The following is a 23,765-nucleotide window of genomic DNA, read 5'->3' as shown; positions in this document are numbered from 1 at the left end:
ATGCTCCCAGAACTCTGTATCCCTTTATAAGACAGTCTGAGTCACTAACTTACCCAAGCAGGACAATCTGGCTGCCTTCATCTCACCCAGTGACCTCCAGCACCACGATCTGAGCCCGAAGCTTCGTATTATACAAATAAAAACCATGTCTCATACAAATGGCCAAAAGACACATGAAAAAATACTCCACATCACTTGGCATCAGGGAAACACAAATCAAAACCACAATGAGATACCACCTCACACCAATCAGAATGGCTAAAATTAACAAGTCAGGAAATGACAGATGTTGCGAGGATTTGGAGAAAGGGGAATCCTCTTACACTGTTGGTGGGAATGCAAGCTGGTGCAGCTACTCTGGAAAACAGTATGGAGGTTCCTCAGAAAGTTGAAAATGGAACTACCCTATGACCCAGCAATTGCACTATTGGGTATTTACCCCAAAGATACAAATGTAGTGATCTGAAGGGGCAGCAGCACCCCAATGTTTATAGCAGCAATGTCCACAATAGCCAAACCATGGAAACAGCCCAGATGTCCTTCAAAAGATGAATGGATAAAGAACATGTGATGTGGTCTCACACACACACACACACACACACACACACACACACAGAGGAATTCTACTCAGCCATCAAAAAAAAAAAGAAATCTTCCATTTGCAATGACGTGGATGGAACTAGAGGGTATTATGCTAAGCGAAATAAGTCAATCAGAGAAAGACAATTATATGATCTCACTCATACATGGAATTTAAGAAACAAAACAGAGGATCATAGAGGAAGAGAGGAAAAAATAAAACGACGAAATCAGAGAGGGAGGCAAACTGTAAGAGACTCTTAATCATAGGAAACAAACTGAGGGCTGCTGGAGGGGAAGGGGGTGGGGGGATAGGGTAACTGGGTGATAGACATTAAGGAGGGCATGCGATATAATGAGCACTGATATGTGTAAGACTGATGAATCACTGACCTCTACCTCTGAAACCAATAATACACTATATGTTAATTAACTGAATTTAAATTTAAAAAACTCTGCAATTAAACTCTTCCTTTTACATATGCTATTAGCCAACTTTCACATCTAGTATTGCCTAGCAGTGAATAGCACTTGATCACGCTCCACAGGATATTCTGATGTACTAAGAGTTCCATAAAACATAATCAACCTTTATTATATCAATTTGTTTACTCAAGAAAAAAAACAAAAAAAAAAAATAAAAACCATGTTTCTATGTCATCCATTTTAATTTAGAAATTTGTCAGTTATTTGAATAAGAGATACCATAAATAATTTCTCCTCCAAATACTCATTTACTATAAAGGTATACTAGAAGATAACCTTTAATGATTTGAAAATGTGAAAAATATCCATCATAATCCAAAGAACCCACCTTTAAACAAAATTAATATCAATGAACTATACCATGCTTTTGAGACTAAAAATGTTGTAAAGTACCCGACTGAGGGCACCTGGGTGGCTTAGTCGGTTGAGCGTCTGCCTTCGGCTCAAGTCATGATCCCTTTTCCTGGGATCAAGTCCCACATTGGGCTCCCTGATTCGCAGGGAGTCTGCTTCTCCCTCTGCCCTTCTACCTGCTCGTTCTCCCTCTCTCTTTCTCTCTCTCAAATAAATAAAATCTTTTTAAAATACTACGACAAACATTTGCATCATGCAACATTTTCTTATATGAAACTATTACCCACATTCAACAATGACTCTAAGTGTCCTACTGTCCCCTGGCTTACTTGTGTAATTTACAAGTATGTGTCTTGAGAAGACCAATCTCAGAAAAAGGGACAATCTTAATTATCACGTTAACAGGACCAGGAGTACCTGGATAATATGAAACAATAAAGTGTGACTGGTAGATGATTAGAAAGATGATGCCTGTATGATGATGCTTTAAGAGCTCCAGGTCAGTTCAACGTTAAGCTTCAACGTAATACCCAATCTTAAAAGGATGAAAAAAATTGAATATGATAAATAATTTACACTGTATTAAAAATAAACACATATATCCACCCATTCTCATCTACAAGTTTGTGTGAAAAGTAAAAAAAGATCAATGCAAATCAAAGCATGTAAAAAAAAAATTAAGGATGGCAGCAGCAATTTACAGATTTTCCAATTTATTCACTCCCTAGTATTTACAAAATAAGCCCTGCTAAAGAGATTCATCAAGATGTGCTATGTGAACCCAGCACTATTTACACATGATATCCACACTACAATGTTAACCATAAAAATCACAAAGCACTTGAATCTAGTAAAGAAGTTAATTTTTTCTAAAGTGGGGCAGGGGAGGAGGAAACCCTCCAAAAATCCTTTGAGAATCCACTAAAAAGAGACACCTCCCCCCCCAAAAATAATTACACAATGTTAAGAAGTTCTGCCCTAAAGTGTAAAAATCTGATAATACTACGTCACCTCCTCTGGATAAAGACAATGAAATCTTCTAATTGGGCAGAGTAACACAAACATCTTTTCCTTCTTGAAATCATCCCCTTTTCCATCACCTCTTCTACATTAGATCTGTAAAATCCAGTGGTTACTTGCTCGTCTTTCCTGACCTCAGCACTCATGACCACTCTACCTGAAAACGCTTTCCACTTGCTTTCTGACATTACTCTCTTGATTTTCCTTCTATCTCTCAGTCCCCTTTGCTGGCTTCTCCTTCAGACTATACAACCTTTAAACTAGAGGTTCAAGTCTGCATCCTGGTACCTCTTCTCACTACACCTTTCCTCTCTGGATGAGCTTGAGGGATTCCCCAGACAAGAGCCTCTGTATACTGACGTCTCCCAAATGTATATGTATCTCAAGCTTATTAGTATAACTTGAGTCTAAAATATTTCTCTGAGCTCCATTTACCTGTATCTAACTTCTATTTTCTTCTGACACCTTCATTTGGATGCCTCATTGGTATCTATCTAAAGCTTAACATGGGGCGCCTGGGTGCCTCAGTCGATTGTCTGCCTTCGGTTTAGGTCACGATCCCGGGATAGAGCCCCATGTCCCAGGTCGGCTCCTCGCTCAGCAGGGAGCCTGCTTCTCTCTCCTTCTGTCTGCCGCTCCCCCTGCTTGTGCTCTGTCAAATTAATAAAATCTTTAAAAAATATAGAAAAATAAATAAAAAATAAAGCCTACCATATCCACAAAGGACTCATTTTCTATGGTGCCCTCATCCCCAAACACATACACACAGTGGTCCTATTCCAGTCTTGTTCCTATCAGTAAAACATGGCTATTGGCTACCTAAGTTGCTAAGACCACGGAAACTCGGAGCCATTCTTGGTCCTTTTTCTCACATCCCACATGCAATTCATCAACAGGTACAGGTGTTCTAACCCCATCTCCACTGCCACCATCTTAATCCTAACTGCTATTACCACTGCTTGGAATAGAGCAATACCCTTCTTTCTGGTCTCCCCTCTTCTACTCGTGCCTTCCTCCCAGCTATCTTCCACATAGCAAGGAAGGCAGGAAAAGACTTTTAAATCACTACTGAAATAATGTCACTTCCTTGCTTCAAAACCTCGAACGGCTTTCCACTGTTCTTAGAATGAAATCCAAATTCTACCTCGGTTTACATGATTGATTCTGCATCACACGGTACTCCCCACCTCATGGCCTCTGTGTCTGTGCTTCTCTCAGTCCGCCATGTTCTTCGCATACTTTTCACAAGGCTTTCTCCTTTCTTCTCATCTGTCAGGTCTTTGCCTAATGTCTCTTTAAGCCTTCTCCAAGTAACTTCCCTACCCCAATTACTCTCCATCACTGCACTGTTAATTTCTCTCTTACTAGCTGACACAACTTGTCATTACCTAACCTTCTACCTGGTTACTGTCTGTATTGCCTACTAGAATTCAAGTTTCAGGGAGGTTTGAAACTCAGCATGGGGAGTTGAGGCTCGAGCTGCTGTGCACCCAAAAGAGGAATTGGGACCAGGCATCTTCTCCTTGCCCCAGGCTGGGCCCTGCCCCACCTGATTCCTCCTGGTTGAGATAGGCTCGGCCAAGAGCACCGCAGTCACTCCAGCACAGCCTTCACTGCACAAGCTTCTGGCCCAAGTGGTGGAACCCCGTTTACCTAGAGCCAGCATCTGGCACACTCCCATCTCGGTGGAGAGCCCTCCTCAGCCAAACCTACCAGCAGGGGAGCAGCTGGAAGGTCCCAATCAGATCCAAGACCCTACCTCTTCTGCCCTTAGCACTGCATAACACCTATGAAGACCAGCAGTAGAGAGCCCCCAAGCCCACTGGTCAATCAGCTGAGTGAAGTATTTGAGACAGAAGGCTCCATATCGAATCTTCCCCCCCGAGCCTGTTATGCCCTTAAAGGCGACTTCATCTTCTGAACTGGACATGCCTCTGGGTACCTAGTTTTCCCTTGAGAACCAGATGCCACCCTGGAGCCAGACTGAGCTTCCCTTCAAGCAGGTGTTCTCCAAGGACGAAGCAGGACAGCCCTCAGAAACTCCCGTGACTAGCCAGGGCTCAGACAAGCCCTTACGAGAACCTTCAGGTTCTCAGCACAAAGATGGATGGTAAGTAAATGGCAAGGTGGTAGGGAGAGCTCTCTTTACCATCCTGTAGGATGACAACTCCCCCAGAACTCCCACACCATAACAGGGTAAGCGGCCTTCTCCCCTCAGTGAAAATGCCAGGGAGCTAAAGGAAGCAGACATTCTGGGAACTGGATGACTTCTGAAAACTGGAGGCTGATGTGGGAGCAGGGCCAGGACCAGGACAAGGAAAATCAGTACTTCCCAAACTTGGTAGAGAACTAGGCCATGAGTGGCCCCAGTGCTGAGTTCACCAGAGACCTTGTGATACTGTGTCCTCTCAACCCCTTCTTTCCCTGGGAGACTAGAAAGGCTCGTTTCATCAACTCCCCCTAAACTACCAACTCAGGGACTGAGCACTTTCTTGGGATTTGTGTCTCATGTGTTTCTTGTATGTTAAAGAAAGCCATTTAAAAATAAGTAAATAAAATGAAATTCAAGTTCCACAAGCCACAGGCCAGATCTGTTTTAGTCACCTGAGTAGCACACAGAGGACTCGCATATTTCAAATGAATATGATCTGATTTACTTACACTTTTGTCACTCTTGTACATTTTTCCTGATTATAACCCTGAATTTCTGAGCTGTTGTCTACCTAAAACCTTTTTTTTTTTTTTTTTTAAGATTTTAATTATTTGAGAGGGAGAGAGAGAAGTGGACTCCCTGCTGAACATTGAGCCCATCAAGGGGCTCAATCCCAGGACACTGAGATGATGACCGGAGCAGAAGTCAGACGCTTAACCGACAGCCACCCAGGGACCCCTAAAACTTTTCTCTAAGTAAAATCCTTCAAACTGCTCTATCTATTGCTATTTGAAAATGTGCTTCTATGCCTTTTTCTACAGAACTTATTAGGATCCATCCCACATCAATTTTCCATCCATTAATTAAATAGATACAAACACCCAATGTCCTGTTATTACACATAATGATCATCATTTCAATGCTAATAGATCCTACTGAGACTCTCCATTAATTATTAATATTTAAAATTTAATTCTGACACAACTCAGTACTAGAATCCAGTCAGATGTGACAGCTGTGGCAAATGCAATGTTAAACGCTATTTAAGAGCTTGATAATACAGTGCCTTTATTTTGGCCTGGCCTTGCCCTTTGTCATAGTCAGGATCTTTAGAAAGCAGACAGAATTCAGTTGTTGACTACTTTGTTAACTGACGTATTAGTGAACAGTATGCTGCCCCAGGTAACAAAACCCAGTGACAACTTTCAATTACATTCTGCACATGAAAACTGTTGGGGGAAAAAAAAAGAAGAAAACTGCTGGCTTCCTAGGACTTTCCTGACTGGGCTGAGACATTACCTTGGCCTTCCACAGGTTTACCACCTGTGCGGTGCAGCAGACTCTACAAAGCAATCCATCATCACTTGCATACAGGTTTCAAGAAAAAAGCCAGGAGCATACAGCAATTCCTGGATTACAATTTTCCAGCGAAGAGCTCTGATGAGCTTCTTAGCCTATAGAGTAGGAAGTTTCCCAGAGGATTAGAGGCATATTCTGACACCAGTTACTAGGTCTTTTGTTTCACTTTACAGCATGACTGCATAAGAGGCTGAATAAGAATGGGCTTATTATGAAACCCTGTTTCACTCCACTGATGATGGGGAATGTGTCAGATGTCTCAGGCGGGTGCCAGCATCTATAACGTAACTGACTATCTGGAATAGCTTTAGGACTTGGGGGAACATCGCTAGGAAGTCCAATTTACTTAGCACCCCTAAACCCACGCTCACTTGTTGGCAAACAGTAATCTTATCAAGTCAAAACACGGTAATCAAAGGTACTGGTATTTTCTTCATACATCTTCTCAATCTAGCCCAAAGCACTGATCCCGTCTTTTGCATCACACTGCAGTCCAGAGCTACTCTGTGATTCCCAGAAGGTGAAAATTGCCAAAACTGCTTGGGTGCCAAGTCAGAAAGACTGCCAGCAACAGACAGCTGTAAAATGTGACAGCAATTTCCCCAGCTCTTTCCATTATTTTCTGAAGAGGGTAATGAAGACATTCCATTAAGCCATCAGACTCAAATTAGGTTTTTGTGTCTGTGTTTTAATTTAACAAATATGTATTGCTTATCTTCTCTTTCTTGGAGAAGGTAGGGACGGCAAAGACGTAATCCCTGCTCTCAAGGAACTTAAAATCTACCCAGAAAGAACAAACCAAAGAGCACTGGGGACAGAACCAAATAGCTGCTTCTTTTTGTTCTATACAAGTAGCTGGAGTGTTACTCAAGGACGAAAAATCCTTCCAACCCTTTAGAAACTGTCACTCCATCATAAAGTTCCAGGCTTCCAGCCTTTCTAAATATACACTCTCCACTTATGACCTCAGTTCCGTATTCTATCACCTTCTCTAAAAGTGTGTTTTAAAAACATTACGGTATCTCCCTCCCTCGCATTTTCACTTTTCTTCCTACTTGCTTCTTTCTCTCAGCCTACAGACCACACTCTTAATTCTACACTTTAAAGGTCAACGAAAAAATTTCTTTGACCTCCCATAAGGCTCACAGCTCTCCTACTTTTTTTCTCCAGGTCCTTGTTATTTCCCCCATCATTCCTATGTAGACATCTTTCAGAGCACAATTCTCAATTCACCTCTTCCCCTTGGAGATTAGGAGTACTTCAACCATCATCTAAACTTTTAAATCTAATGTGTACCTCCCCAAAAGCCAGTTCCAGTCTCAGCACCCCTGCCAGCCCACCTCAGATTCAATGCGTGTACCCTAAACACAGTGTCACGATGCCTGCAGCACACTTTCAAATGGTCCCACAAAATAAATATAGAGATAAGAGACAAAGCAATCCATAATCACTTGCATATTTTTCAAGAAAAAAGTCATGACCATATAGCAATTCCTTGAATATGTATTATATATGGCAAAATTTTAACAGCTGATTAGAGTGAAGGATGCATGTCATTTCAACTTTTCTGTAGCTTTGAAGTTCTTCAAACTAAAAAAGTTAGGGGGGACAACATGTAGGATCAGAATCAAGGAGAAAAGTCATGGTCCCTGCCGTTTAAGGAGTTTATAATCCATCTGTCTAATCTAAAGTCAGATTAGGTAGATGTAGAGTTCAATGACTGATTAACAATAAACTTAAATATGTAATCAAACTGCAAATATTGGGGCGCCTGGGTGGCTTGGTTGGTTAAGCGTCTGACTTCGGTTCAGGTCATGATCTCAGGGTCCTGGGATAGAGCCCTGCACTGGGCTCCCCGCTCAGTGGAGAGTCTGCTTCTCCTTTTCCCTCTGCCCCCTCCCACACACACATGTTCACTCTCCCTCCCTCCCTCCCTCCCTCCCAGTCTCCCTCAAAAACAAACAAACAAACAAAAAGCCTACAAATATTTACTGAGAGCCTACTATGCGGCAAAGACATGTTAAGCACTGTATATGGTCAACAAAACAATTAATTAAACCTTGGAAAGAGGATCCATCTAATCCCTCTGCTCCCTGCTCCCTCAAACTAGTTCCTCTTCCTGCCTTACTGACTTCTGTTAATGGCACTACCATATTCCCCAATACCCAAAGAACCTCTGAGTCCTTTCAAGTCCTACATCTCTAAATCAGTGGCCAAGTTCTCTAGATTCCACTGCTTTCCACCTCTCTCTCCTCTCCACTTTGATGGTTGCCACCTATCCCCAGGGCCCACCTGGCCTCCTGCCTGGACTACTGCAGCTCTCTCCAAATCTCCTGCTTCCCACCAAACTCCACCCAACCCTTACTTTGTCTCTACCCAGATACTCAGTTCTAACTGGATTAGACTTCCAGCCCAAAAGGGTTTCAATGATTCTCCAATAACTATATAATGAAATTCAAAGCCTCAGCCTGACACTGAAGAACACCACCTTTACCTCTTACTGCTTATTCTCCCACTCCAACCATAGGTTTATTCACTCTTACCTAATAGTGCCTCTACAGAGATGTCTCTTACTCTTCCCACTTCACTTCTCATTTCCTCCAGGAAGCTCTCCCAGATATCTAAGTGCTCTAGACACTACTCCTTACACCCAGGTCAAAGCAATCTCTCACTGCTCTGAACCTTCATAACAATGTAATGTGCATTTACTACTTTTCAAATAATATTCATGTTTCCAAGTACTATGCAAGATCTGTACATATATTTCTTTACCACCCTTACTGGACAATGAACTCCTTTAAGGCAGTCAGTTTTCATGTATAACAGGGACTTTAGGTTTGTGACAATTTAATATTAGTATCCTTTACAATAATCCATAGAAACTGTGAATTGTGGCTTTGTAAACTCTAAGAATCTTTCCTCAAAATACTGTTAACATTTAAACAACAGCAGGGGTGGGGGGCGGGGGGGCCTGGGTGGCTCAGTCAGTTAAACGTCTGCCTTCAGCTCAAGTCATGGTCTCCAGGGCCTGAGATCAAGCCCTGAATAGGGCTCCTGGCTCATCAGGGAGCCTGCTTCTCCCTCCCCCTCTGCCCCCATCCACTTGTGTGCTGGAGAGATCTTGCGTGCGCGCTCTCTTTCTCTCTCTCAGATTAAAAAAAAAAAAAAAGTCTTTAAAAAAACAATAACAATGGTATAGGGATTTTCTTGACTCTTTTTTTGTGGAAAAATATGTAAAATTTGCCATTTTTACCATTTTTAAATGTAAAATTCTATGACATTCACAATGTTGTGCAAACATCACCACTATTTCCAAAATTTAAACCCCAAACAGAAACTCTGTACCCATTAAGAAATAACTCCCCCCATTCTCCTCTCCCCCCAGCCCTGAAAACCTCTAATCCTGTCTCTATGAATTTACCCATTCTAGGTATTTCATGCAATTGGAATCACAATATTTGTCCTTCTATGTCCTTCTGCTTATTTTACTTAGTGTAACATTTTCAAGATTTATTCATACTGTAGCATGTAGCAGGACTTCATTCCCTTTCATGGCTAAATAATATTCCATTTAAATACCACATTTTGTTTATTCACTCATCTGTTGATGGATAAGACACTTGGATCGTTTCCTCTGGGGCTATTATGAACAGCTATGAACACTGACAAGAATCTGTTCGACTCCCTGTTTTCAATCCTTTCGGGTATATACCTAGGAGTGTAACTGCTGGGTCATATGGTAATTCCGTTTAGCTTTCTGAGGAACAATATCAGTATAGTTTTACAATCCAGACACATGGTCTTTTGGTAAACAAAACAGTCACATGAGTTCCTCATTTAGTAAGCAATTCACTTCTGGATAGATTTCCTTCCTTCCTACCCACTCAGGCTCTAGGTGATGATCTAATTTCCAGGAACTTGACCCTCGTTTGGGGGCTACTTTGATTGTGTTGACACTCCAGTCTCCTGGTTCTTGCTGTTTTTCAACACTGCCTCTACACACATAAAGGCAAGCACACTGCACTGGTAACTCTCCAAATGAAAATTATTATGAAACTCAACATCGCTCAGATGCTGAAGTCACGTTTGTATCTTTAATGCATTTAGTAACATCAGGTGGATGAAAAACACATAAAAAGGATTTTTTCAGGTGAGATACAGGATTTTATAAAGAACTTCTGTCGAACCCATTTCTTATACCCAAACAACCATTTGAAGCAAGCTAAACTTGGACAAGATGTATAAGCCTTTACCACTGCAAGGAAAGGATCTCTTTTCCTTCCAAGGTTAGCAGCCTGGGATTTCTAAATTGACATCTCATTACCACCAATTCCAGATTTTATAAAACCAGAAAAATACAACAATGTACATTCACAGAAACTATCTGAAAGGATACACACAAAGCACAAATTCGCTCCAAATCAGGAGCGTCTCTGTGCAAAGGAGCAAGATCAGAAAAGATCATGGGGGGATTTTCCATTTCTTAGAGCACAGCTTCTACATCTCACCTTTTCAAAAACATTCTTTCAGATTATTGTATACTGGTTTAAAATTGTATTTAAAATACAATAAGAGGCAATGTTCGTAAAAAAAAATATATGAGCTATTAAGAGGAGCTAAATGGGTAACTAATAATAACATCTAACACATACAGAAAACTCGAATTTTACAATACTATGAGATCGGCCAGTCAGATGGTCGGCCCTTTTAGTAAACGAGAAAAAGGTTAAAAAAATTTTTTTAATTTCTTCAACAAATGTATTACATTACAATGCTCTTCACTTTAGCCTTTAAATTATCTTTAAAAAGGTAAGATTTAGCTGGGGCGCGTGGGTGCCTCAGTCGGTTGAACATCCAACTCTTGATAGTGTTTGGCTCAGGTCATGATCTCGGGGTGGTAGGATCAAGCCCAATGTCCAGCTCTGAATTCAGCAGGGAGTCTGCTTGAGATTCTCTCCCTCCCTGCCCCCCTACCCAGCTCACACTTGCACACGCGCTCTCTCTCAAATAAATAAATCTTAAAAAAAAAAAAAAAGGTAAGATTTAGCTGTAAAGCTTTAAAACCAACTGTATCTCATTACATAGTTCTTACAGAAAAATAAAACGCATCTACTTAGTTGAGTTTACATATTTAAAAAACACAAAAATAATCGTCAAATATAATACAGTCATATAAAACAAGAATTTATTTTTATTATTCTCCACCGTGCTTGAAACGTGTAATGACTTCTCAAGACATTTTATCCTAAAATAGTAGCTCCAAAAAAATCTGAATTTTTAGGTTTCAAGTTGTATGAATAGTTTACTCAAAATACCAGTATTTCCTTAAGTAAATTCTGAAGTTTAAAGGACTTGGGAAAATGTCATCCATTACATACAAACATACTTACTGTCTACAGACACTTATGTCTACAGATCAGTTACACAGCTATAACTAGTCAATTTAGCAAAGCTTGAGCCACAGGCTATAAATAACAGGTGCAAAACTGATTCCAGTGGCCCAGAGTTCATCAGCTATCTAAAAAGCATAAATTTAAATAAAATCTTTTAAAAAGTTAAATAAATAAAAGGCATAATCTTACAATCCAGGATAGGGCATGCTTTAGGAAATCATTACAGCAGTTACGACACTGGTTTTTCTCCTAAACAGCCAAAATGCAAGGAGAATCTAACCAACTGCACAGTACATGCCTTGGGAGATTATTATTTCATCTGCATATATACATACAACCAAATAGATACCGAAGAATCTGATTTATGTGGCAATATAAAAAAATTATAAAATATTCACTTAGAAAACTTCTGACCTGGTCACTGAATATAATATTCACACTGTTCTTTAAAAAAAAAAATCTACTCAACACAATATTCAACATTGAGGATTTAACTTTATGTGCTCACACATTATAACATATTTAGCAACTGCACTTCACACAAGTTTAAGTTCAGTAACTTTGAAGTTTGCCAAGTAAAGTGCTAAAATTACTGGAATGCAAGCAGTGCACCTTCAAGAGAAGCCATTCTTCCACTGATCTGCAATAATCAACCATGTATTGAGAGGTTACTTTGTGCCAATTGCTATATTTTAATAAAGTAACACGTTTAAATTTAAAACTACAGGCTGAATACGGATTGAAAAAAGGCAGTCCTAAAAGATTAATACATAAGATATGTTAATTCAAAGTCAATTGTTTAACTCATTCAAAATTGAATTTATAGTTGATGAAATTACAATTTCGGAAGGACCAAGCTATGGAGCTCTCACGCTAAGTAACATCAGAAAAATTTACTAAAAATAAACATGCACACATTCAATAAGTCATTTAATCCATACATTTTTAACTTCAAAAAGTATCCCCCAATTATCCTCTTCCATCTCAAATAATGTACATTAAAATATTGAATAATTCAATCCCATAAGGTACCAACACAAAAACACAAAACCAAATTTGTTTAAGTTAGCTGAATATTGGGACTACTGTATGACATTTAGTCAGGAACGCTAGTAAGCCAGCACAAAGCAGAAAATGTAATTCATACTACCTAAGCAGCCATACTGAAAAATCTTTTCAGAAAATAAAGCAGTCTTTGTTCTTAAAACTCACCATAATATACGTTCTCTTGCAAATTAAAGATGCATGCCTACTGTTTTCTCTGCAAGTCAAGGAATTTTTTTTCAAAATGTTTAAGTACGTCGCAGTTTGTCTCCCCACAACCAACCACCCAATAGCCATCCAGTTCGGTGCTTCACGCGAGCACCCTTAACACTGACAGGTTTCACACTGAAGGGGTAATTAGGAGGGTTTTCCAAGGATGAAAGTTCTACATGTTCAGCAGCACAAATCTCTCACACATGAACTCAGCTCAAATGGTGTGAAACTGAAGTGTACTTTTCCTATTTTTTAAAAGTTACTAATCCCATGAAAACCTTCAAAGTGTTTACAATTTTAAAGTTGATTGCACATATTTCCAAGAAAACCATTAGGTCTTGATAAATGTTATTAGTTTTGAAACATGCTTTAAAAACTTTGTAATTTCATCAGCTAAAGTCTGAACTCACAAGAGGCACACTGGAAGAGACAGGATACCAAACAGGAGCAGTAACTGCACAGCACGCATCCACTATGGGGAAGGCCCAAGGGTTCAACACAACCAATTGAGGGAAGCTATAGGCGTCTATGTGAACAATAATTCCACTAAAATAAAAAGGTAAAACGTCACATCCACTTTCTCAATAGTATAAAGATTCTTAAACGCCATGAGAGACATCCTTAAGAATAATTAAGTGGTTCAGTTAAAAACAATAATTTAAGAGCATTTCAAACTTACAACGGCTTTCCTTACAAACAGGACAAAATTTTACCAAATATCCCACACCTGACCAACAGTAAGAACCTATGTAACCAAAATGGCAATATTAAAGTTTCCATTTAACCCATTAACCATACTTAGAAAGTTCAGTTAATAAACAAAATTTTTCATTTAGTTTTTCAACTTGAATATTCATTTCCACATGCTTGTTTTAAACTCTGTGCATGGCCACTGAGTATTTTCCTCTTTGTAACTTCTATCTCTAAGTTTAGAACACTTCTGAAATGTCACATCCCACTGCAATACTAATCCCGAGAACTGAGAATTAGCTTAAATATTATACCTAATTTTTAAAGTATGGGAGTAATAGATTGGAATTAAACTCCTTTAAATAAATGGCTCTATTACAACATATTAAGTCCTTCCTCACTTCACTGTTGACTTAATACAATCCAAGTCTTCCACCTTGCCTCAACAGTAGCACAACAGTTATTGTAAATAGTGACTGGCAAACGCTCCAAACAGCTGGAATCAAATTGCTTTGAAACTGAATGTATATACATATGTATACAGTCTGAAGCAATTATGAGAAAAAAACACCCCTATGGAAGAGCTCAAATCTATAAAATTTAAAGAACGAAACCTTATCAAAGCCACAAATCATTTCCAGAATTGATCTGCCAAAGTCCAACACAAAATTTATATATACAATGAAATAAATTTGAGAATCCTCTGTGATTTAACTCTATGTTCTATTAGCTTAACAGAGAGCTTGAGTAACAGATTAAGACGGCAAAGCAATTTTCTAAACCAAAATGTACCTGAGTATCTGAAAAGGTTTTACATCATCTCTAATGACATATCCAAAATCCACGACTAGGCAAGTGTACACCTTTAAATCCACTTCACCGTTTTGTTTTATATATGTGAAAGGGTCCACGCCAGATAAATTCATCACTTCTGTTCAGCATAGCACAGAAATTGTCAGAGGCTCATCAAAACATTACTCCCATGTTAATCAATTTCAGCTGTAACTTGTTAACACCAAAATAAGCATTAACGAAAGAAACAAAGCAGAAGTTTTTAATAACAAAAAGAAAACTCCCAAGATAAAGATTAGAAGAATTTTAAAAAGAAAAAATTGTGAAAGGAAGCTCACCTGCAGTTAGGTGGAGGGTCTAAAGTGATGTCTGCCAGTTCCTTCTGAATCCTGGAATCAGGGAAGTGAGAGAGAAACACAAGAAACATGAAGGCGTTGGTAGCCTCCCACCGGTAATGCTTAGGTCTGGCAGATAAACCTAACTGCCTGCCACGATAACTGGGTTCTACTGAGGGAGAAGGAAACTACACATCAAAAGCTTCAGGTCCGTAGTTTAGAAAAAAACTTTTTTCCCACCGGCAGTGAGCTGGCGGTCCGGGGTCTCTTGTTATATCTAAAATGTTTCGGTTCCAGTCTTGCCTCGCACACTAAGGCAGTTGTATTTCTCGGGGTTTTCCATTTAGGAAATAATTGTAAAGCTTCTCGCTTGCGGACTCGTTTCCTAAGTTGCATTAGAATGTGCCCGGACACATTCACTTCTGCGCTGCACGTCTTCTCCCCTGGACGGAGAAACCCAAGCCGCCGCGTGGGTGGGAAGGGCGCGCCCCCCAGTCTCCGCCCGGGTCACCCCTGGCACCTCCGATGCCCTCCGGGCCGCCTCAGCAGGGCGCCCCCCCCAGGCCGCCCCGCGTCCTCAGTGACGAAGCCAACATGGCCGCTCCCCGCGAGGCCCCTCGGGCCCTGACTGACCTGTCCGGCGCCTCGGGGTGCCGGCGCGGCGCAGGCCGCAAAGCCGACCCTGGGCTCGGACGCCCGGGCTCCCCACCCCCGGCCCGCGCGCCCGACGACTCGGGCGGCGCACGCCAACCCGGGGGGTAAAGCTGCGGGCCAGGGGTGGGGAGAGCCCGCGCCCGGACGCTCGGCGACTCCCCCGCTCGCCTCCACCGTGCCCCGGGACCTCCAGCCCGCACGCCGCGCGCGGAGCCACGGGCGCCAACACCTCCTTCCGCCCCAGCCGGTCCCGCACAGGTGCACCCAGCTTCCGACCCGGACAGCGCTCGGACTCTCGGCCCCCCTTTCCGGACCTGCTTTTTCCTGGATATCCTCTAAATTCCCTTGGGACTGCCCCTCCTCCTTCTCCGTCCCACCATGGGCACAGAACCCGGGACACCACCACCCCCCCCGGTCCAGTTTTCTGTCTCCTCACCAACCCACGACTTCACAAAGAGCCCCATCCCCCGCTCCTAGGCCGACGCCACCAGGCAGTTCACACCAAGCCCTGGCCTTTGTCTTCTGCTTACCTAGGCGCTCAGAGCATCAATTAATAACACAAAGTTTGAGGCCTTTAAGCCTCTTCCAATTACTAAATGGTGCCTTCTATTTTTATAACCTTTCTTGCTCCTACCACATAAAACCCTAAAGGGCTATGTTACAACTTAAAAAAATCTCACGGAGGTACCACGGTAGTAAAAAACTACACACACACACACACACACACACACACACACACATTCTGAAGGCAATCAGAATCACAATGGATCCTTTTCTCTTTCTAAAGGTTCTCTGAGGGTGCGAAGATAGGCTGGGTAGATGCAAAGGGGAGTAGGTTTTAGAAGGCATTGTTTTTTTCCATGTGTTAAGTAAAGAGAAATTAAGGGTGGTTATTGGGGAACTTCTTAAAACCTTCCTATTGGAGGACACTTCCTGTCCCCTACAGATCTGGTCAGCTTTAGAAAGGGGTTCCACTCACAGTCTTTACGGACATAGACTTAATCTGTGTCCTGCTAAAATTCTTTTGCTACCAATAAGCATTTCAGTTCTGAGACATTCCCAAACACCCGGGCTATTTGATTCATTATTGTATGTTAACTAAAAGTCTGGAATCCTGGTTTCCTGATTCTTTATCTGCATGTTAGAATGACTGTACCTTAAGACCTATGTACATAAGCAAAAATATCCTCCACCTGAGGGCCACTTATATAAAAAACTGACTTTATTTCTTGCCAATCCAACCTCTACTATATTTACTGAAAAGGTAGTTACTTTAATACCTAAAAAGTACTTCATCTCTACAACTAACATTTGCACCGTTTTCATAATACTGACAAAGATTTGAAAGAGTAACTCATACATACGTTTCACAGAATAATTCTTGTCCAGACCACTCTCAATGCAGGGCTTTTCCTCTATCCATGGACTAGAAACGAAACCACTTTCCAATATGTAGTTAAGTAACTTTATATCTACCCATTCAGGCTTCTTTTTTATTCTGCCTCCTGGTACATGTGCCCCTTCCAAGTCTACCAGCAACACTCAGCTTCCAAGTCAATGTATTTCACAGAGAAGCTTTAACAGGGTCCCACTAACATTAATTTCCTTCTTATTCTTTCCTGGATACACTGCCCCTCTCCATTTTTTGCCCACACTATTAACCTTAGCTCTGCTTTAACACTTAACAGCCACTCTTTTAACAAGATATTCAGGGAGCTAAAAGTGATGTTAACTTTATAGGTAAAATTACCCCTTGTAGCTTCCCACCTTTCATTTTTTGTACACCTACTGTCTCTTTCCCAGGAATTTCCAAATAAGTTTTTAAACTTCCTTAGCATAAACAAATTGTGTCTAATGAAAAATCCCCCTCAGTAATTTGCTGACACAAATGAGACTATTTTATACTTGACACCTGTGCTTTTACCGCCAAATACATTCATGTGCGCCAGTGATACCCTGCTGCACAAAAAATACTAATAACCTAAAGCAAATACCCTGCCTTACACAGGTCAGGCCAAAAGCTGTTCCAGCATGGATCAGGGAGCACAGGAACTGCAGGTCGGGATGGGAAGGGGTAGGGAGCTGAGGAGATTAAGGAAAAGCCCCGTCCAATATGGGCAGGGGAGATGCCAAGTTCTGGAAGAACAAGCACAGGACTAACCAATGAGGGCCTGTGTGGATTCCTGGGAAGCTGAGGTGCCATCAAACCACCCCTCCAAAAATAAGAAGACTCTTGCTAAGGCATCTTGCCATTTAACTCTAAATCCCTACAATATTTAAAATAAGCTAATGTCACTCTTTCATCCCTCCATGGTTAGGTCACCAAAGCACTTTACCAACTTTTCAAATTTCTGGGAGAATGACAGAACAAACTTTCACTCTGAGTTCCAGGCTCACTACTCAGTGGAGACTAAAAACTCATATTCCATTCAATTTAAGTTTCTTTAAAAAAGATACCCCTATTTAACCCACCATTTGTATTCCCCTTACTATCTTTCTGGTTTGCCACTTTAAAGTTTAATGACTGTCCACCTGAGAGCAGCAGGATTTATGAAAGGGCATAGGGGTTCCCAGGAATCTGCTATAGATTATTTTAAGGGTCATGGAGATCACAGAATATTACTGAAGGATGCTCAAGGTTAAAAAAAAAAAAAAGTAGGTTCTTCCAGACACATAAGAGGAAAACAGTAAAGAAAAAGAGCCACTGCTTGAATTCAGCTTGGAAAAAGAATCAAAAATTTTTACAGCATATGAGAGGTATCATGAAAAAAATGAGTCTTCCTGAAATATGGCAAAATTGAAGTTTTTAAAGAGGAAAAAAAAAAGAATCCCCCAAATAACCTAGAATACCCATTTTACACTATTTACTAATTCATTTGCCTCAACTCTCCAAATCAGAAGAATCTCTTTAAGTCCATCTGAAAACAGCTGTTTTCATCTATTAAATTTTTTACCCCACTAACTAGTTATTCCTTACGCAGTTTGTGGAAAAAGCTCCACTCAAAAAAGATCAGAGTGCAACAGGTGAGGAGGAAGCAAGATGGTAATAGAATTCATTTTGATAGAGTTGTCTGGGCAGGTATTAGTAATTAAGTGGGATGACAGCCTTGAGAAGGGTCACAAGCTAGTGATTAATAGGACAAGTAATTTGAAATCAGATTTGGGGGTCACTATTAAAAGTAATGAGGATTCTTACAAACTTCAGCAAGAAATGAGAGAGGCAAGCCACAACAGCTGCACGTTGACAACGACTAAAAGGGAAAAAAACCCCAGAAGCAATAGAGTAAAATAATTAAAGCTTTCAAGGCCCTTTTTTCATTTCTAACAACACGCAAACCATGAGGGGCATTCAAGCTACCCTCAATGGAAGACGGACCAAATGCAGCAAGAGGCAGTTCGGAAAATAGGAAGCCTAGGGGGTTGGGGGTGGAGGACGGTACCTCTTGGCGCTGGTAGAGAGGAGTTTGGAGTTTTTGCTCATGCTGACTTTACTCTCCTTCTTCTTGGGGGTGTTTGTTTCTTTCTCGGTTTGCTGGTTGGAGGACGAAGATGAGGAGGAGCTGGTGCTGGCCCTCGAATCGTCATCCGACATAGCGAACCCCCCACCCCACCCCGCAAACAGCCCCTGCAGGGGGAGGGAAACAAAACAGAAACACACAGACCATGCAGTCAGTGTAAATAAGGAACTCGGGTGCTGTCAGGAGGGCTTTGGCCAGGGGTGCACCCGGCCGCCCACCGCCCTCCACTCGCTTTTCAAAGTCTTCAGGCCCATTAAGGCTTTAGCAAATCCGACGCGTCTCATTTAGTTTTGGCCCCAAGTCGGGGACGCCGTGGGGAAATGATCCCGAGCACAGCGAGCGGCCCCTCCCGCGCCCCCCGGGGCTCCCCTCGGGGCAGGGAGGGAAGAAGCCGAGCAGGCGGAGAACAGCAGGGCGGGGGCGCGGAGCGCCTCGGCGGGGCAAAGAGGGAAGGTCCCGGCGGTGTGCCGGCCTCGGGGCTGTTTCAGTCGGCTTTCCGGGGGTCGCGGGGGACCAGTGACCGGTGCGAGACAGCGGAGGCCAGGAGTGGAGTTTGGCGAGGTTGGGAAGAGAGGAGGGGCGGAGAGGAGTAAGAGAGGAAGCCGAAACGGGGGGACGGAGGCGGGGAGCGGGGGAGCGGGTGCCCGGGTGGGGGAAGGGAGAGGCCAGCGGGGGGCAGGGGCGACCAGGCCCGAGGCCCCCCCAGCGCCGCGCCCCGACGCCTCTCCCCGCAGGCCTGTGGCTCGGCCGCCCGGCTCTGGACTGCGCGGCTGGGGCGGGGGTCCCGAGCACACGCCCGACTGCCACCCCTAGTGGGGGTGGGGCGAGGGTGCAGGAGGGGGGGTCGGCCTCCACAGCAGAGGAATAACAATGAGCCCTTCCGCCCCGGAGGGGTTAATCCCCGCGGGCCCCCGCCCCGGGGGGAAACGGGGCTCCCCCGCCTCCCCCCTCCCCCGCTCCCGGCCCCCTCAGCTGCCAGTGGGGGGCTCCCGGGGCAGCGCTGACAGTTCGAGCCACAATGCCCCCCCACCCCCGACGCGGGCGGCCCCTGCACCCCACGCGGCCCGGGGTCCCTACCCATCCCCCGCGGGCGGGCCCCGGACCCCGGGGCTCCTCGGCCCCTCTCCGCCCCCCCCCCAGCCCCATGCCCGGCGGTCCGGGAGGCGCGGGTCAGGGGAGGCGGCGAGGGGTGTCCCCGAGGCCCGGCGACGCGGCCGGGGGGCGGCGGGCGGCGGGGGGGATCCCCGTACCTCTCTTTGTGTCTGGCTCCTCCGTGCCGCCGCGGCGGCTGCTGCTGCGGCTGCGGCTGGGCCTGGCCACTCGTGTCTCTCTCTCGCTGGGAGAGAAGCGGAAGTGCAGCAACAGCAACTATTAAACAGGCAATGGCTTCCCCCAGCCACACACGCTCGCACACACACTCCTCCTCCTCCTCCTCCTCCTCCTCCTCTCCCTCCTCCTCCTCCTCCTCCTCCTCCTCCTCCTCCTCCTCGCCCTCACCCCTCCCCCACCCGGCCCGGTCCCACCCACCCGCGCTCCCCTCCCCCTGCACACCTCCAGGGGGGCGCGAGGAGGACACGGGGACCCCGGGAAACCCTGCCCCCTCCCCACCCACTCCCCCACCCCAGCGCCGCCGCGGGACGCCAGGGAAGGGGGCGAGGAGTGGGAATTTTCTCTCAAGTGGTTTGGGGACCTGGATCCTGGGCTGGAGAGGGGAAGCCGTTCTGAGATGGGGGGCGCTGGGAGCGATAGGAACTGTATGGAACAGGGCGGTCACGAGAGGAAGTTCTTTCCAATAAGGGCTTTTGGAAAGGGGGGGTGACAAATTGGTGGGAAAGGTAGTAATCTGGTGGGAAGGACTTTGGACTAGAGAATGCAGTGGAAACTCCCCCTAAAAAGTGATCAGTTTAAGGGGAAAAAAGAAATCCCACAACAGGGTTTCCCTTTGAGCTGACACTGGCTTCTCCCTCTGGCAATTTACCTGCTAAGAGCAGAGGTCGGTTTAGGCACGCCTGTGAGAAAAATCTCAAAGTAGGAGTTTGCTGCTCACGCACGTGCAATTTTACAATTTTAGATTCTTTAGTCGCTTTATAAAAAGTGGTGGTGGTTTATAAAAGTGATACAAAGGATTCGTGACAGGTAAAACCAACGTGTAGCAGGCTTACAAATGTGAGAAATCACTGGGAAAAAAACCCTTTGCTACTGAATTAGACTGGATTTAGAATTTTGGGTGTCCGTTTACTTTAAATAGAAAGTTGGGTTTTTGGAAATTAGATCAAAAGTTTTGGGACTCTGGAAACTGCTTCAACAATAATAAAAATGCTATTCAAGTAATCTTAATATTTTTAGAATAATCACTCAGTATCTTATGAATTGTTCCTTGTTTAGCATGTTTACCAAGGTTAAGATTAAGCCATAAAAAAAAGATTAATGCATCAAATTATGATTTAGTTTCTCACTTGTCATTTCAGTTGAAGGAAACTGAAGATATATGTGCAATGCCACACGTACAGGGTCTGGCACATTAAGGAGAACGTGAGTCAGATTTCTGCAGGTCACTCTAAATTATCTCATTCATATTGGCATCCTTTTCCATGGCAACAGTGGCTTCAGTTACCCTAGGGCAACACAACAGGTATAAAGCTTATGGCAAATCCACTAACCCGGAAAACAGGCATTCTTACCACCCACCTGAACCCCTTCTAGCCCTCAACATTGAAACTCCAACTTTATCAGGACTCATAAAGTAATTGTGCATGCTTCTTAATCCTTACCAGGAAACCTGTATCTACCAGGAATTGTCATAGAATCAAGAAGGCCAAAAGCTGGGAAAAACTTTATAGGTCATCATTTCAGCCTTCAGCCTCCCACCTTCAGACAGAGCTATCCCTCAGTCACTCATATGCATAGAAATTTTGAAAGATCCCCACATGTGTGGGTTTGGTTTCAGGAGTCCTGATAGAGTATATATATATTTTAAAATGACGTTCCCCTTGTATGTTATTTGAAAACAACCACCAAAAAAATCTCTCTAAAACCAAGTTGTAGGGTGCCTGGGTGGCTTAGTCGGTTAAGCATCTGTCTTCAGCTCAGGTCATGATGCCAGAGTCCTAGCGTCGAACGCTGTGTTGGGCTCCTTGCTCAGCGGAGAGCCTGCTTCTCCCTCTCCCTCTGCCTGCCGTTCCCCCTGCTTGTGCGCTCTCTCTCTCTGTCAAATAAATAAATAAAATCTTAAAAAAAAAAACAGTTTGTATATTTTTTGTGCTTCTGATGAAAAATACATAAATTCAAGAGAAAACAATAAGCAAATATGAAATAAACTGAGTTGGGATGAAGAAAAGTTATTAAAATTGAGAATTCCTCTTATAAAAATTTGAGTTTCCGATAACTTAAAATACATGTACACACTATGAGTACAATGAGTAAAAAATCATATATGTATAAAGAAGAGAGCCGGCAGAGAACACAGGAAAATAAAAGGTTTGATTTGCTAATATGACTAGGACGGTGGGTGAATTTTTTGTTTTATTTCGGTTTGCATAGGTCATATACTTGGATACTAAATATAATAATATTTAAAGAAAAAACAAAAAAACTCTGAACATGGTAGTTTGTTTTATTGTTGATGCTTGGGTTGAATCTGTCCCTGGGAAAATAAATATGTAATTGAAGGGCTCCTCCTCTATAAGAGAAGTGTTTTCCCAGCCACCAGTCTAGAAGGATAGTGGCGCTCTTTTGTGTACTAGTCCTTATCTCTAACCCTGGTTAGTGCTTTATGGTTTGAGAATGACCTACTGAGGGAGGATAAAAACCTCAAAATGTTTAGAAAAGAATTCACTGCTCTCAAAAGACTAATCATTACATCAGATTATTTTAAATATACAGTGGTCTCAGTCATAAAAAACTAAAAATTCATTTGCAACCTTCCAGTTTTACTTATTAGCTACAAGGCCTAAGGACTTAAATTGACCTCCCTGAGCCTCAGTTCCCCAGTCTGTAAAGGGCGAGACTACCTGTGCTGTACTGACTGGCAGAGTTGTTAGAATCCAATGTGGATCTATAATAAAGATGGTTTGTTAACTGTTATGCAAAGTAAATTATTAATAATCCCACCCTGATACTAGTTCTCAGGAATTTTGTTAGGACATGGAGACTTTATGACTTAGAATTGATGACAAATATAAAAAACCTCCTACGAGAGAGTCAAGGAACCATAGAATTTTATTTACCAGAAGGGGCCTAAGATAACATTCAAGTTCAAATTCCTAGTATTACAGATGAAGAAATTAAGGCAAAGAAAGCCTCTATGTCTTGTTCAAGATCATGCAGTAAATCGGTGGCAAAATTGTGGCTGTGGCTCATGCTGCCTACAGATGATATGGGGGTGGGGGACGGGAAAGCCTCAATTACATTAAAAAATATGTATTAAGGGCACCTGGATGGCTCAGTCAGTTAAGCATCTGCCCTCGGCTCAGGTCATGATCCCAGTGTCCTGGGATCAAGCCCACATCGGGGCTCTCTGCTCAGCGGGGAGCCTGCTTCTGCCTCTCTCTCTGCCACTCCCCCTACCTGTGCTCTCTCACTCTCTAAATAAATAAATAAATAAAATCTTTTAAAAAATGTATTAAATACAAAAGAGCGCTGGGGGTGCCTGGCGGGCTCAGTCGGTGGAGCAAGTGACTGACTCTTGACCTCAGGGTTATAAATTCGAGCCCCACATTGGGTGTAGAGATGACTCAAAAATAAAATCTTTTTTAAAAATTGGATAATATTTTCAAGAATATATTAATAATTGGGTGCCTGGGTGGCTCAGTCAGTTAAGCTTCTGCCCTCGGTTCAGGTCATAATCTCAGGGTCCTGGGATGGAGCCACGCATCAGGCTCCCTTCTCAGCTGAAGCCTGCTTTTCCCTCTCCCTCTGCCTGCCGCTCCCCCTGCTTGTGCTCTCCAACTCTCTCTCTGTCAAATAAATAAATAAAATCTTAAAAAAAAAAAAAAAGAACATATTAATAATCAAGACAGATGGGAAAGTGAAAAAATGGAAGCAAGTTAGAGGAATCTTTACTTTTACAACATTTACTTAAAACAATGACCTGAAGTTCCCTACTCCCTGTTCTGAGAGTAATCGTCATTATTTATTTCATATTTATGGATATCTTTTAAATAGGTATTACATTCTC

General features: G+C 42.9%; 1 protein-coding gene and 1 pseudogene across 2 annotated transcripts in view; one reads left to right on the top strand and one right to left on the bottom strand.

The window, feature by feature from the left end:
* LOC103679730 (ubiquitin-conjugating enzyme E2 E1) overlaps positions 1-19,986 on the bottom strand; it is a 75,322-nt gene extending 55,336 nt beyond the window's left edge. Inside the window, exons 1-3 of one of the 2 annotated variants that reach the window (XM_040636866.1) lie at positions 19,840-19,984; positions 18,512-18,696; positions 14,421-14,471 (exon numbers count right to left, since the gene is read on the bottom strand). In XM_040636866.1, the coding sequence (XP_040492800.1) occupies positions 14,421-14,471; positions 18,512-18,663 (203 nt within the window). In that variant the 5' untranslated portion in view covers positions 18,664-18,696; positions 19,840-19,984. Of the gene's footprint in view, positions 1-14,420; positions 14,472-18,511; positions 18,697-19,839 lie in introns of both variants that reach the window. The other variant, XM_040636867.1, reaches the window with a different exon arrangement.
* Positions 1,599-7,758, top strand: LOC121104289 (annotated as a pseudogene).
* Positions 19,987-23,765: the final 3,779 nt, after the last annotated feature.

This window comes from Ursus maritimus, unplaced genomic scaffold (genome assembly GCF_017311325.1).
Source record: "Ursus maritimus isolate PB19 unplaced genomic scaffold, ASM1731132v1 scaffold_20, whole genome shotgun sequence".
NCBI lineage: Eukaryota > Metazoa > Chordata > Mammalia > Carnivora > Ursidae > Ursus > Ursus maritimus.
Note: the sequence above shows the minus strand (reverse complement) of the source record. Positions and strands in the feature narration are given on the sequence as shown.